Genomic DNA, 13,250 nt, shown 5'->3' with positions numbered 1-13,250 from the left:
TTTCATCAGTTTCCGAGCAAGTTTAAGTCAAGGATCTATAATTTTTGGATGAGCCTAAATCCGAGTCCCATCAATTTCCAGGTAAGTGTAAATTATCAATCTATGAGTGTCCAGATGAGTTGAAGCCCAGGACCCTTCAGCTGCATATTTTAGGGTGTTCAGTGGAAAATGACTCGGGGGACAAGGGGTACATTGGTCGCTGGATGAATGTGCCCATCTGACTGTATTGCTGAACTGGCCTCTACGGTCGCTGGGGTCCTTCCCCCTCCAGGCTTGGTTTTCAATATTTGAATATGCTATTTACTTTGGACACCCTTTTTTCATTGTTTTACTAGAGGGAATGTTGGGGGGGTGCGAGTTGGGGTCATAGATTGTATGGTTTTTCAAGTCCTTACTATTACATGCCAATGTTTTGCATGGGAAGATGCCAATATTTTGCTAAACCATACGATATACAAATGCCTGAACTCATTGCATTGATGTACCATGCTTTCAAATACAATAAAGGTTTTTGAAACTTAAAAAAAAAAGGGAGGTACATTGGTCAGCCTACAAAAAGATGATGGGTAACAGAGAGACATTTTTTTAATAATGCGAGTAAGAAGTGCAGAGGATAGCGTGATTAATGCAAACATTATGCCAGAATGAAAAAGCCTGGAGCAGACGTATGAAAACGAAGCGGTGACAACGACATAAAAACTAGATTCCCGTCAGACTCTGCCAGGTTAAATGGTGAAAAATGAGCACCAACAAACACCAAAGTTTAGGGGGTGTAGAGGAATGAGATGAAATGGCTCTTCGTGGATTGCACCCTCCTAATCACCTTTTATTCGAACAAAAGTAATCCAGACTGACTAAAGAGTTTTGCCCAAGGAAATTATCAGTAGTATATGGATCACCTAATCTATGTTCAAGATGTGGATAGTTAAAAAACAAATGTTAAGTAACCCCTCACACACTAACCTAGGTGTCATGCGTCATCATAGGGCTCCCTCATTCATCAGGAATGACAAATGGGCTCTCATGGTATAGGGAGTACCTTTAGTTAGAACAGTGATGGTATGGGAATCTTAAAGGTTGGACTAAAAACCTCCAGGAGTTTTTCAAGGCACTACTTTATTTGTAGGGAACCCTGGAGATGGTAAAAGTCGGAATTGCAATGTATAAGCGTATTTCCTCTTGCATCAATAGGCCAAAGTGCATCAACTAAAGAGTAACCATAGTTAGCGTGCTGAGTGGGTGATGTTCTGTAAAAATTGTCAAAGAAGTGCAAAAAAATTGTAAAAACATTACTCAGTTATTCAGTAAGTTAGGGGCCTATTAGTATGGCGGGCGGATCGCCATCACCGGACTGGCGGTGACAATCCGCCCGCCATCTGTTCCTGTTTTACCCCCGCCATATTAGTATGGCAAGGGGTACCACGGCGGACGGAAAGACCGTCTGCCGCTTTTCCACCAGTCGGCAATTGTTACGATTGCCGGCCGGATGGAAAAAGGCCACAATATGGTGGCGGTGCCTTGCAGGCACCGCCATCCATATTATGATGCCTGGGGTGGGGATGCCTTTCCATGGCGGAGACTCTGCCATGGAAAGGCATGCGGGAAATCAATTTGGGGGCCCATTGCGGCCCCCGGAGGGCGGAGGGGGGTGGGTGGCTGCTGGGGGTACCATGCCATGCACAAGGTGGCTCGCGCAGTGCCTGTCACGGTGTGCATATCAATGCACAACATGGACTTTAACATTGCGGTGGGTGCTGCTTACAGCACCGCCCGCCGCAATGTTAAAGTTGAGGATGCGTCCGCCAATGTGGCGGGCGCATCCGAATTGGCCCTTGCGGGACCGCCGCACCTCTGGCAGTCGGTCCTGTTTCCCGTTATTGTCCGCCCGCCATCATAATCGGGCCCTTAGTGTTCTGTCTGCTTGTTCCTGGTAAAAGGGAGCTAACCCTTTTGGCAATTCAATGGGGATACCGAGAAGGGTAAAGTGCATCAGTTAAGTCATGGCTTTGTGTCATGTTTGTTCTTTACTAAAAAGTGTTGTTGTGCATTGGCAGAGAGTGAGCGTAAGGTCATAAGAAAGGTTTGATACATGTATGCACCGTTTTGGGAAGAACATATAAGTGCCGTAGATGGAAATAACACTTGCATCCCACCTGTAGCCATGGGATGTCATCATTAGGACCTGTAATGTGTGTCTTAAGGTGGTATACCTATCTCTGTTGTTTATTTAACAATCTTTGTTGAGTATTCTGTTGGGTGTGACCTGCCTTCAACAAAATCATCCATTTGAGATCATTAAAATGCTGAGGCATTGCCTGCAGAAACAACATATATATATACATATATACATTTTTGTACTTCTAAACTCATTTATGTGACTACAGATTTTTTGGGTCACCATCCTTAAGTAGTTTAAGTTGCAGGGTGTTAGACTTGGCATCTTTTGGCGTGTTTCCTCTGAGTATTTGCTTTCTGCCTTTCCGGTTTTGACTCTGTTTTTGCTGGTATAACGTTTCTGCAAGCTTTTCGCACTGCTGATCAGTGGTAAAGCGCTGGTGCTCCTGTGGTAAATTGTGTTATGATTGGATGTGTGACTTACTTGTCAGTCCCCAGTAAAGGGCACTGTGGGTGCCGGTGCTTGTGAGTCAACCGCTACTTGTGGGTCTGCAGCACAGATTGTGCCACACACGTACGTAGCCTGAAAAAGGTATAATGGAAGGAAGTTTGGTATGCCTGTACTCGGTGTCTAAATATGCAGCCTTTAGCGAGGGTGCCCTTTTCATTCTGAGTTCATAGAGGCCACTTTTAGAAAGGGGGTATTATTTTGCTCGGTCATCCCGTGTGCCTCTGCTGGAATGTGGATTGCCTGTCTGGTTTTTGGACGACAGATGGCTAGGAAGCAGGGTGGCTCCGATAGTCTAGGTAGGTCCGGAAAGGGCTAAATAGACCTGGGTTACGATGGGGAAGAGTGAAGAGATTTCCTTGCACCTCAAAGGGCATGGTCTGCCACTGACAAAGCCGTCTCCACCTCCTGCCAGGAATTCACGCCAGAGAAGGCCCAACTGGTTCTGGCCGGACACCGACACCCTCTGCCTGGAAGATCAAAGGATTTTTGTGTATAAATACTGGGTCCCAGACCCCTGAACTTCATAACTCATCTGGATCAAGAAGACTACACAGAAGAAGAGCCAGAGAAGCTGCTAAATGGAACGATCGTTTTGCTGCGTGCTTTGCTGGGCTGACCTGCAGTGGCTGCTTCTGTCTTGGGCAGTAAAAGGCCTGGACTGGATTTTCTGCAACCGAATTGGTGAGATTCTCCAAGGGCTTGAGGTAGAGCTTGCCCCCTGTTCACGAAGTCTCAGGAACAGTAAAGACTTCAGGTTCTTCGACCCACAGCACGGGGGACTGTGTGTTTTGTGCTGCAACCTGAAGAACGCCCCTCGGCGACGTCTACGACGACCCTGCCAAACCCGTGTCCTGAAGGCACCGCAGAGGGCACAGCCGCAACGCGACCCTGGTCTCACCAACGACGCCTGCTGATGCCATTACCGGGCCGCTGCTCGCACCACGACCTGTGTGCACCGCACTCAGCACCGCCTTTCTTCACGCGGAAGCTTGGGCACTGCCACCACACCGCGACCCTGGTCTCACTGACGACACCTGCTGACGCCAGCACCGAGCCACTGCTCGCACCACGACCTCTCGGCCACACTCTGCACTGCCTCGCTACACGACAACGACGTGGCCTTCCTGATGCCGCCACTTCCCGCCAAAATAGACGCCGCAGCTTGCACTGTGGTTCGGGGGCACCGCTCGTAAATTTACATGGCGCACCGCCCTCATCCCACACCGCAGCCTTGGCCCACCGCCGCCGGTGTCATCGACTCTAGTTCCTCAGCCGACGACAGTGCTTCAGCAACGACAATTCTGCTGCTTGCACCGTGATCTGCTAGCACCGTGATGAGCCCCGCCTCCATCCCGCACCGCGACTCTGGTTTCACCGATGACGCCATCTGACGCCGCCACCGAGCCGCTGCTCACACTGCACGCCGCACCGTTGCGTTTCACACCGCAGCACCCGACGCCTGTTGGAGCTAGCGCTCCAGATCCCATACAAAAGGAGCTCAACCTGCAATGCAAGTGACTTCAAGGGCCCCATCACCCTGCATCTCTGAAAGGTACTGTTTGTGGGTCTTCCCGACACCGTAGTTGGCCTGCGACACCGCGGTCAGCCAGAACTGTTTTTGGATTTGTGTGCTCACAACACTGTGGAAGTCAGGACGGAGCTATCCACACAAGGAACTATTTTAATCGACGTATTTTTGAACTGCAAACTTTTAAGTATAGTATTGTGGATTTTCATCGTTTTTGGTCTTGTTTTAATTATATAAAAATATTGGATAGTTTTCTAAACCAGTGTGGTGTCCTTTTGTGGTACGTACACTGTGTTGGTTATGTGCAAATGCTTTACACACTGCCTCTAAGATAAGCCTGAGGCTCTGTGCCAAGCTACCAAGGAGGTGAGCAGGGGTTATTTTAGACGTGTAACTTCGTTATCTTGACTAGAGCGGTGGTTTTTGCCTGGCTTTGGCCCACACCCGAGCCTACCAAATATCCCATTTCTAACACAGGGGCATTTTAATATGTAAATTACATTCTCCCTATTACAATTGGTGAATGTCCTTAGCAGTCACGGTTTCCCAGTGCCGATATTTACTTCTTTGTTCGTGCTGATAAGAGGACATGATGAACATCTCCTGCACAGGTGGTGATTGACCGCTGATGAAAATTCCCTAAGTATGCTCGTGCTATACAGGGGATCTTTCTTCTGTTTTGAATGTACCAACAGGTGCCTAATATTGCAGTTGTGCTTAAATGAGAACAAGGGTTGTTCTAATCCGTTGTCTGTACTATTTAATATTCTCCAGTGATTGGAGATGATCTTCTTGACTTAGTTCAATGGTGAGAAAGCATTCCCCACGTGTGCCTTTGCAGTGATACACTAACACATGCATTGAGTAATTCTATTCTTTATGCTAATACTCATGCATTGGATGATTCTACTCTTTATGCTAATTAATGTGTTTTTATTTAAGTTCTTGTTTTGTGTAGGTGTTCATATTTCTGTTTGACTTTGTAGGACCGCACCTTCTACAAATGTCCAAGTATTCAAGGATATTTTGGCATGGAATCTTTAAAGTATGAATGGGTGCTTGCAGTATGAATGTGAATTGTTGCCAAATTACCAAGAGAACAAGGTCCTGATAAAAGCCAGGGACCCCGTTCAGGGCCAATAACTCCAGAAACAGGTTGACCTACTGATGCAGGAGGAATTACGTTATTGGGCATTACAACTCTAATATTAGCTATCGCTGGGGTTCTCGACAATTAAAGTAGTGACTTTAAAAGCTCCTGGAGGTTTTTAGCCCAACTTTTGGGATTCCCGTACCATCAGCACCCTCACTAAAAGTGCTCCCTATATGATAGGGAGTCCATTTGTCATTATAATCATTCTTGCCAAATGAGGGAGACCTATGAGGAAGCATGACACCTAGGATGGAGTGTGAGTGAGGGCTTACCTAACATTTTTTACATTTGTTCACACCTGGAACACATACCTAGGACAGATGAGGTGGCCCATATACTACGGATAATTTCCTTGGCCAACACTCTTTAGTCATTACTGATAAATAAGCAGCGACAATGATATGCAATATGAGGCTAAATCTGTGTTTACAGACCTACACTGAACCACATGGCAGGTGCATAGAATTTGACTGACTATAACACTTTGTAAATGCGATTTCCATGATATTGTAGGAAAAATTTAATTTCACAATTATACAACTGCATGCTTTTGAGTCTGTTTAACAGAAATGCGAGTGTGGAAGTGCTCCCCACCGGTCACATCCTCATCTGAAGCTGATCTTCTGTTCCTCAACTTTAGGACCCTTGTGCAGTGTGTGTGTGAATCGATTTGGATGTCGACCGGTCATGATGGTTGGAGGCATCTTTGCCTCGTCAGGGATGATCCTGGCATCCTTCAGTACCAGCATCATTCAGATCTACCTCACTGTGGGTGTGATTACGGGTAAGTATGGCAGCCAATACCAGTGCCTGTCTGCAGACAGCTCCCTGTCCAAGGCATGTTAGAATCGTAGACATGTAGAGGTCAAAGGGACCCCGAGAGCACGATGCCCAAATCCTTGCTGTAGTACTTGCCCTCTTGCATCGTACTAGACCCCTACTCTGGTGAGTGCTTAATTTGAACTGGTGGTTGCTGGTGGGTACCAATTCACTTATATTTGGAGACCAGCACTAATTTTTCCGCACTTATTTTTCCGCATCAGATATTTACTGAGAGCAAAAAATTAAAAATCCTCAAATTAGAAAGGATAAGAAAGACGAAGAAATCGTCAATAAGAAAGAAAGCTTGAACTTACAAGAGTGAAATCAGAGGGCAAGGAGTGTCTGGTAACTAATTAAAAAGCATGAGGTGGACGTAAAAATACCAGCCTTAGTATTTGGCGTGCCAAGGCTTAATTGCTGCAGGCTCCTGAGCAGAGCTTGGGGCGTCGGCACTCTTTCTTTTACAAATTAAGCACTGTTGTTCAACCTCTTACTCAGGTACTGGACCCATTTTTCCTAACACTTTCCTGTGGTATTAGACCTTGCGCATAATTTTAACCCACGCCACTGGGCTCGAACCTAAGCATCATGTTGTTCACTCCCTTACTACCCTTACTTCGGTACTACTCTGCTTGTATTGTGTACCCCCCTCACGGCACTGTTTTTAAGCCCTTACTAAGGTAATGGAGTCCGAGCTTCAGGCCCAGCTGGTATTCGTCCCTAGGAATCTTACTCACTCAGTGCACAATAGATTGAATTCTGCAACTAACATATACCAGCCATTCACTGACACTCTAAATTTAAATTGTTGTTCCTCAGCTCTTTAATCTATCTGCCCTGTACCACCAAAAAGTCTTCCATGGAAAGCTTTGGAATTACTATTTCCAGCTATATCACCAATACTGATTACATTGACCATTTTTATAGCTTCTCCCAGACACTGTTTTAAAATCAAACACTCATTTACTGATTCATTAGAAATCATTATATTTGCTAAAATATTAAAGTATGCAGTCATTGAATCTTACCTTCAAACATGAATCAGCATGGTTTTAAACAGCTATGTATAAAGTATGCACAATTCCTTAACTATTAAATGAAATATGTTGATAATGCATAACATTCCTGAATTCATGTTATGTACATCAGGAGGATGAAGGTCTGATTTGCCTCAGTCTGGATAAGAATGTTATCTGCAGGCTTTAAAGAGATCTCCGCAGTGTAAACGCAACCCCTTGGGCTATCTTGCGAGCTGTAAAGTCACAGCTGCTGTGGTCAAAGACTGTACAAGTTGAGTGGCGCCAGAAAGGTCTCTTAAGAAACGCCATCATTGGCAGTGTGTACTGTAGAGGCTAGGAAGAGGACTGCCACCTAGACAGGAGCAGAGAGCGGAATGTTTTCAGGCACCAGAATAGGGAGTGTTTTGGAGAGGGCTGTCCTACTGGAATGCATCAGTATTATTCGTTTGTGGGTTTGGAAACGCAGACAGACCGAGAGGTCCCAGAACGCCTTCCTTAGGCTGAAAGTTCGCATAAATGAAGGGCCGGTTACCTCTGATTTCCATGTGTTTACATTTCATTGCAGGTTTGGGCCTGGCCCTCAACTTCCAGCCCTCTCTGATCATGTTGAACCGATACTTCGACAAGCGTCGCCCCTTGGCCAACGGGCTCGCGGCGGCCGGCAGCCCCGTATTCCTCTGCACCCTGTCACCTCTGGGACAGCTGCTCGAGTACCACTACGGCTGGCGGGGGGGCTTTCTCATCCTCGGGGGGCTGCTGCTCAACTGCTGCGCCTGCGGAGCGCTGATGAGGCCGCTGCTGCCCCCGAAGTCCCTGGAAGATAAGAAGGATGACAAGGTGGTGGAAAAGAAGCCTCCCAGGAAACTTCTCGACTTCAGCGTCTTCAAGGACAGGGGCTTTGTCATCTACACCATCGCGGCCTCCATCATGGTCCTCGGCCTCTTCGTGCCTCCAGTGTTTGTCGTGAGCTACGCCAAGGACATGGGCACTCCCGACACCAAGGCGGCCTTCCTGCTCTCCATTCTTGGCTTTGTTGACATCTTTGCCCGGCCGGCTTGCGGTATGCTCGCCGGCCTGGATTGGGTGCGGCCCCGCTGCGTCTACCTCTTCAGCTTCGCGATGCTTTTCAACGGCTGCACAGACCTCATCAGCTCCATGGCCACCACGTACGGCGGCCTGGTGGCCTTCTGCATCTTCTTCGGCATCTCCTATGGGATGGTGGGGGCCCTGCAGTTCGAGGTCCTGATGACCATTGTTGGAACAAAGAGGTTCTCCAGTGCCATCGGCCTGGTGCTCCTGGCAGAAGCCTGTGCAGTTTTGGTCGGTCCTCCTTCGGCAGGTAAAGGCTCACTTGTTTGTTTCTGACTAACTTAGTTAGTTATACTGCAATTACCTTCATCTGTTTTCCCCCAAATTTTATTAAAATATAAATACGATGTAACATTCATGAGATACGAGTTAGAATGTCACCATGTCACTTCTTAATGCACCTCTTATAAGATCAGGGTCATTCATCCAACCTGGGGGGTTCTATTCACCCAACCTATTTTTTGTAAGTGTAACATTACAGACCAGATACACTAAAATGTACATTTAGGGTTCATGTGGTTGGGTGGTTCAGATGATAACATTGAGCCAATGCTTTGCAAAATTAGACTTTTTCACCTGTTTTTTTAAAAAGAAACATCTTTATTGGCATTTCCATAGACAACAGTCGCATCTGTCAAAATGTGATCTTGCAAAAACTACTGTTAGCTAGATTGATTGTTTCCTGATGTTTGCTAGATCTGTGGACCTCGTCTTCTTCTAACTATGAGGTGTCAGTTGTGTTTAGACCACCAATGAAGAGCTATTACTTCACATTAGTAGGGCAAAAAAGAAAAGCATTTATGATAGTTTTATCGCGAGTCCTTCCTTCCAAGTGAGCCTTAATAAGCGCACTTGTGTGGTTAAGCCGATAGATGGCGGTGTTTTTCTTCTCTGCGTGTGTAGACAGCCTTTGTCTCGTAACACCGAATGTTAAGTACATCTGTTCTGTTTTCCCTGTAAGACTGTGTGAGCTCCCTTATCAACACAACCCAAATAGGATGAGGTACACTTAACCCCTTTGATGCCAGGCCTGTTACCCTGTGCCACGCCTTTTTTTTGGGGCTATTTGGGGCTGTTCGCGCTTAGGCCCCCATAACTTTTTGTCCACATAAGGTATCCACGCCAAATTTGTGTCCTTTTTTTTCTAAAATCCAAAGGATTGTAAGGTATCCATGGTTTGTGGATTCTCCTTGAGGGGACTGAAAAATTAGCCAAAATACAGTGACATTTGTTTCTGGTGGGGGGTGGGGGGGGAAACAAGTGCTGCAGAAGAAAGCGCCTGTTGTTTTGCCTACAAATTGTATCAACGAAGGGTTTCTGTTACTAAAATACCCATAATCCAATCTTTCAGAAACAGGCAGACTTTTGTCAGAAAATGTAACATTTCTACACAGTTTTGGCATTTTACTGGGACATAGCTTATTTTTCCAATTTTTTTTTTGCTTTCAACCTCCTTCCAGTTAGTGGTAGAAATGCGTGTGAAACCAATAATGAATACTAGAAAGCAATACATTTCTTAAAAGTAGACACATTTCTGAATTTAGCAAGGGGTCAATTGTGTAGATCCTTCAAGGTTTTCCTATAGAAAGTAACTGTTGAAATAAAAAATAAAAAAATATTGAAATTGAGTTGAAAAAAACAGCCATTTGTGCCTACATTTTCAACTGTAACTTCTTCTACGGTAGATTTTTTAAAGCAATATACCGTTACATCCGCGGGACCCTGCTGACTGCAGGGATATATAGGGCTTGTACGTTCACAAAGAACCCGAGATACCCAGAGCCAATAACCGAGTTTCACCTTGCTATGGATTTTCATTGTGTACTGGGTATACAGAAATTAATTTGGTAAAATATAAAGAGTGAAAAACAGGTATCTAGGAAACCTAAGTATTTTTGAAATGGGAACAAGATATGGAGTTTAGAAGCAGTAGGTATTTGTGCATCTCTGAATTTGTGAGTACCCATATTAAATGCATGCGAATTAGAGGGTATTTTTCACAATGACTTCTTTTTTACCATTGTATTACATTTGTAATGCAGAAATGCATAGAAAGACAAATGTAATAACACTTGTTCTGTGTTCCCTTAAGTCACCCAATAAAAATGGTACCTCACTTGTGTACGTAGGCCTAGTGCATGTGAGAGGAAATGGCCCAAAACACAATGTGACCACGTCACATTTTTCTACTGAAAACTGACCATTTTTTTGCAATGTGCCTTGCTGTGGATTTTGGGTTCTGGCTCAGCCGGCACCTAGGGAAACCTAGCAAACCTGTGCATTTTTTAAAACTAGACTCCCAGAGGAATCCAGGAAGGGTAACTTGTTCTGTTACCCAGAATCACTAGTAAACCTCCAACTTTGTAAAAAAAAACACATAGTTAACCTCACATTTCTGTGATGGAAAGTTATGGGAATCTGCAGGGAACCCCAAACATCCACCCACCCAGCATTCCCTCAGGTCTCCCAATAAAAATGGTATCTCACTTGTGTGAGCAGGCCTAGTGCCTGCAACAGGAAATGGCCTAAAACGTATTGTGAGGACATCAAATTATCTATCACAAAAATATCTAGTTTTGCAAGGGAGTCACCTGCCTTTTTGGTCCCGGGCTCAGCGACCAACTAAGGAAACCTACCAAAGCCAGACATTTCTGAAAACTAGACACCCGGGGGAGTCCAGGGAGGTGTGGTTTGCATGAATCCCCCTACGTTTTCCTACACAGAATCCCCTGCAAACCTCAAACATTTCTAAAAAAATCACATTAAATCATACTAAAAATGTAATCCCTGGTTCCTAGTGGCCTTCTACACCCCCGGGTGCAGATTGGGGGCTATTGAGACTGTGCCTATGTGTGGGTGGGTGTAGCCCCTACCCCATAATTAACAATATAAAAATCCCTGGTTTCTAGTGAGTTTTCTGCCCCCTGGGTGGGGCAGATTGGGGTCTATTGCCCCCATTTGCCCCAAGGGAGCAGAAAGATTTTGGCTATTTTGTTGAGGGGTGGGGGCATTGGCACGGCCATTCTAGGCAGGCCCCACCCCTACATTTACATAAATATGTAATCCTTGGTTCCTAGTGGGCTTTCTGCCTCACCAGGAGGGGCAGAATGACTGTGCCTACTTGTGGGTGTGTTGAGATCATTACAATGCCCCTTGAGGGCAGCCCCCACCCCAACATTTACATTTAAAGAAATCCCAGGTTCCTAGTGAGCTTTCTGCTCCCCAGGAAAGGGCAGATTAGGGGCTATTATACCCATCTGCCCCCTGGGGCGCAGAAAGACTTTGGCTATTTTGTTTTAGGGGTGAGAGCAATGGCATGCCTCTTTTGGTCAGCCGCAACCTCTACATTTATATAAAAATGTAATCCCTGGTTCCCAGTGGCGTTCTCTGGTTTTGTCCCCCCCGAATGAAATGGTTTGTTTTAAGATATATCAATTTTTTAGAACATTTTTAGTATTAAATATTTTTATTAAGAAAGTTGAACACAATACAGACATCAGCAATCAAGAGCTCTTGTCAGAGATGTCAGTCCATACCTGGCTACAATCGCAACAAGGGGGTCAGGGTGCACAGTATATAGCAACTCGTGATTATACCCAGCAAGCCGCCAACAACCCAGAACGGGCCAGGCGCATATCAAGCAGTGCAATGTCCTCCAAGGCAGCTCCGGGCCCGCCTGCCAGTCCATCCTGACCCACGCTGACGTAGAATATGGCTGGTCTCCATAAGTCAAGTTTGTAGGATGCCAGGACCCTCTGGAACTTCCCCCATGCCCACCCTCTCCCATGTCAACTCACCCCAACCCAAGCCCAACACCCCCCCACCCCAACGTCCCCACCCCAACAAATCCAAACCCCCTCCCTCCCACGACCCATACCTCCCTCCCTACCCCCATGGTCCACATACCGAACTCCCACGCTTCCCCTCCTACGTCGTCCTGGGGCTCCCAAATGCACTGACCTACCCATTACGATCGAGAAGGGATCGCCGTTCCCCACCTTCGGGACTGGCTCCGTCAGTCTCAACAGCCGGAGGTACCTCGGACAGGTAATTTCTATGAACTCCGAGGACAGGAGAGTTAAAAACGGCTGCCAAATTCCCCCTGGGGGGGGGGCAGAAAGACTGTGGCTAGTTGTGGGTGGGGTGGGGGCATTACAATGCCCATTGAGGGCAGCCCCTGCTCTTAAATTTACATAACAAAATCCCTGGTTCCCAGCGGGCTTTCTAGCCGCCTGGGGGAAGACCATATGCCCTATGGGGATGGGGGGTGGGGGTTGGCAGAAAGAATGTGGCTACTTTTTTGGGTGTAGGGGCATTGGCATGCTCCTTCTGGGCAGCCACCTCCCCTACATTTACATAACGATATAATCCCTGGTTCCTAGTGGAATGGGGGCTTTTGCCCCATCTGCCTCCCGGGGGGGGGGGGGGCAGAAAGACTGTGCGCATTTGTGGGTGGGGTGGGGGCATTACAATGCCCATTCAGACCAGAGATAGCCCAGAGAGCACCGAAGCAGTGAAACTGAAATGAGCCAATTGGCTTATTTAATTTCAGTTTCATTTTCAATGTAATGACGTCCGCAAGCCATGATTGCAATCATCATTACATTGAAGAAAACAAGAAATGCCTCAGGAGGTTGGGGAAGATCTTCCCCAGCTCCTGAAACTGAAAACCTAAACAGGGAAATCCCTCTGCTGATTACAACCGAGGGATGTCTGGCTTGTGTGCAGAGGACGTAACAGTTACATCCTCGGCACACCAGCACCACAGCTGAGGACCTAACAGTTTTGTCCTCGGCACACCAGTGCCACAGCCGAGGACGCAGCGGTTATGTCGTCGGCATACCAGCGATACAGCCGCTCCTAAGAGCACTGGAGGCCTGTGCTTTCTCTAACCCAGCTGTCTAAGACAGCTAGGTTAGAGAATTTAAAAATGCACATGTCCCAAGACAGCTGGCCAAAGAGACATGCTCATTTTAAAGGACATAACTACCTTCGGCAGGGCTGGCTCCACCC

General features: G+C 46.5%; 1 protein-coding gene across 1 annotated transcript in view; it reads left to right on the top strand.

Annotated features, from left to right (window-relative positions):
- SLC16A3 (solute carrier family 16 member 3) overlaps window positions 1-13,250 on the top strand; it is a 118,561-nt gene that overhangs the window by 67,364 nt on the left and 37,947 nt on the right. The window contains exons 3-4 of the mRNA XM_078653760.1: window positions 5,948-6,091; window positions 7,714-8,487. Of these exons, the coding sequence (XP_078509886.1) occupies window positions 5,948-6,091; window positions 7,714-8,487 (918 nt within the window). The remainder of the gene's footprint in view (window positions 1-5,947; window positions 6,092-7,713; window positions 8,488-13,250) is intronic.

This window comes from Lissotriton helveticus, chromosome 7 (genome assembly GCF_964261635.1).
Source record: "Lissotriton helveticus chromosome 7, aLisHel1.1, whole genome shotgun sequence".
Taxonomy (NCBI): Eukaryota; Metazoa; Chordata; class Amphibia; order Caudata; family Salamandridae; genus Lissotriton; species Lissotriton helveticus.
The sequence above is the reverse complement of the archived record's forward strand: the minus strand, read 5'-3'. Positions and strand labels throughout refer to the sequence as shown.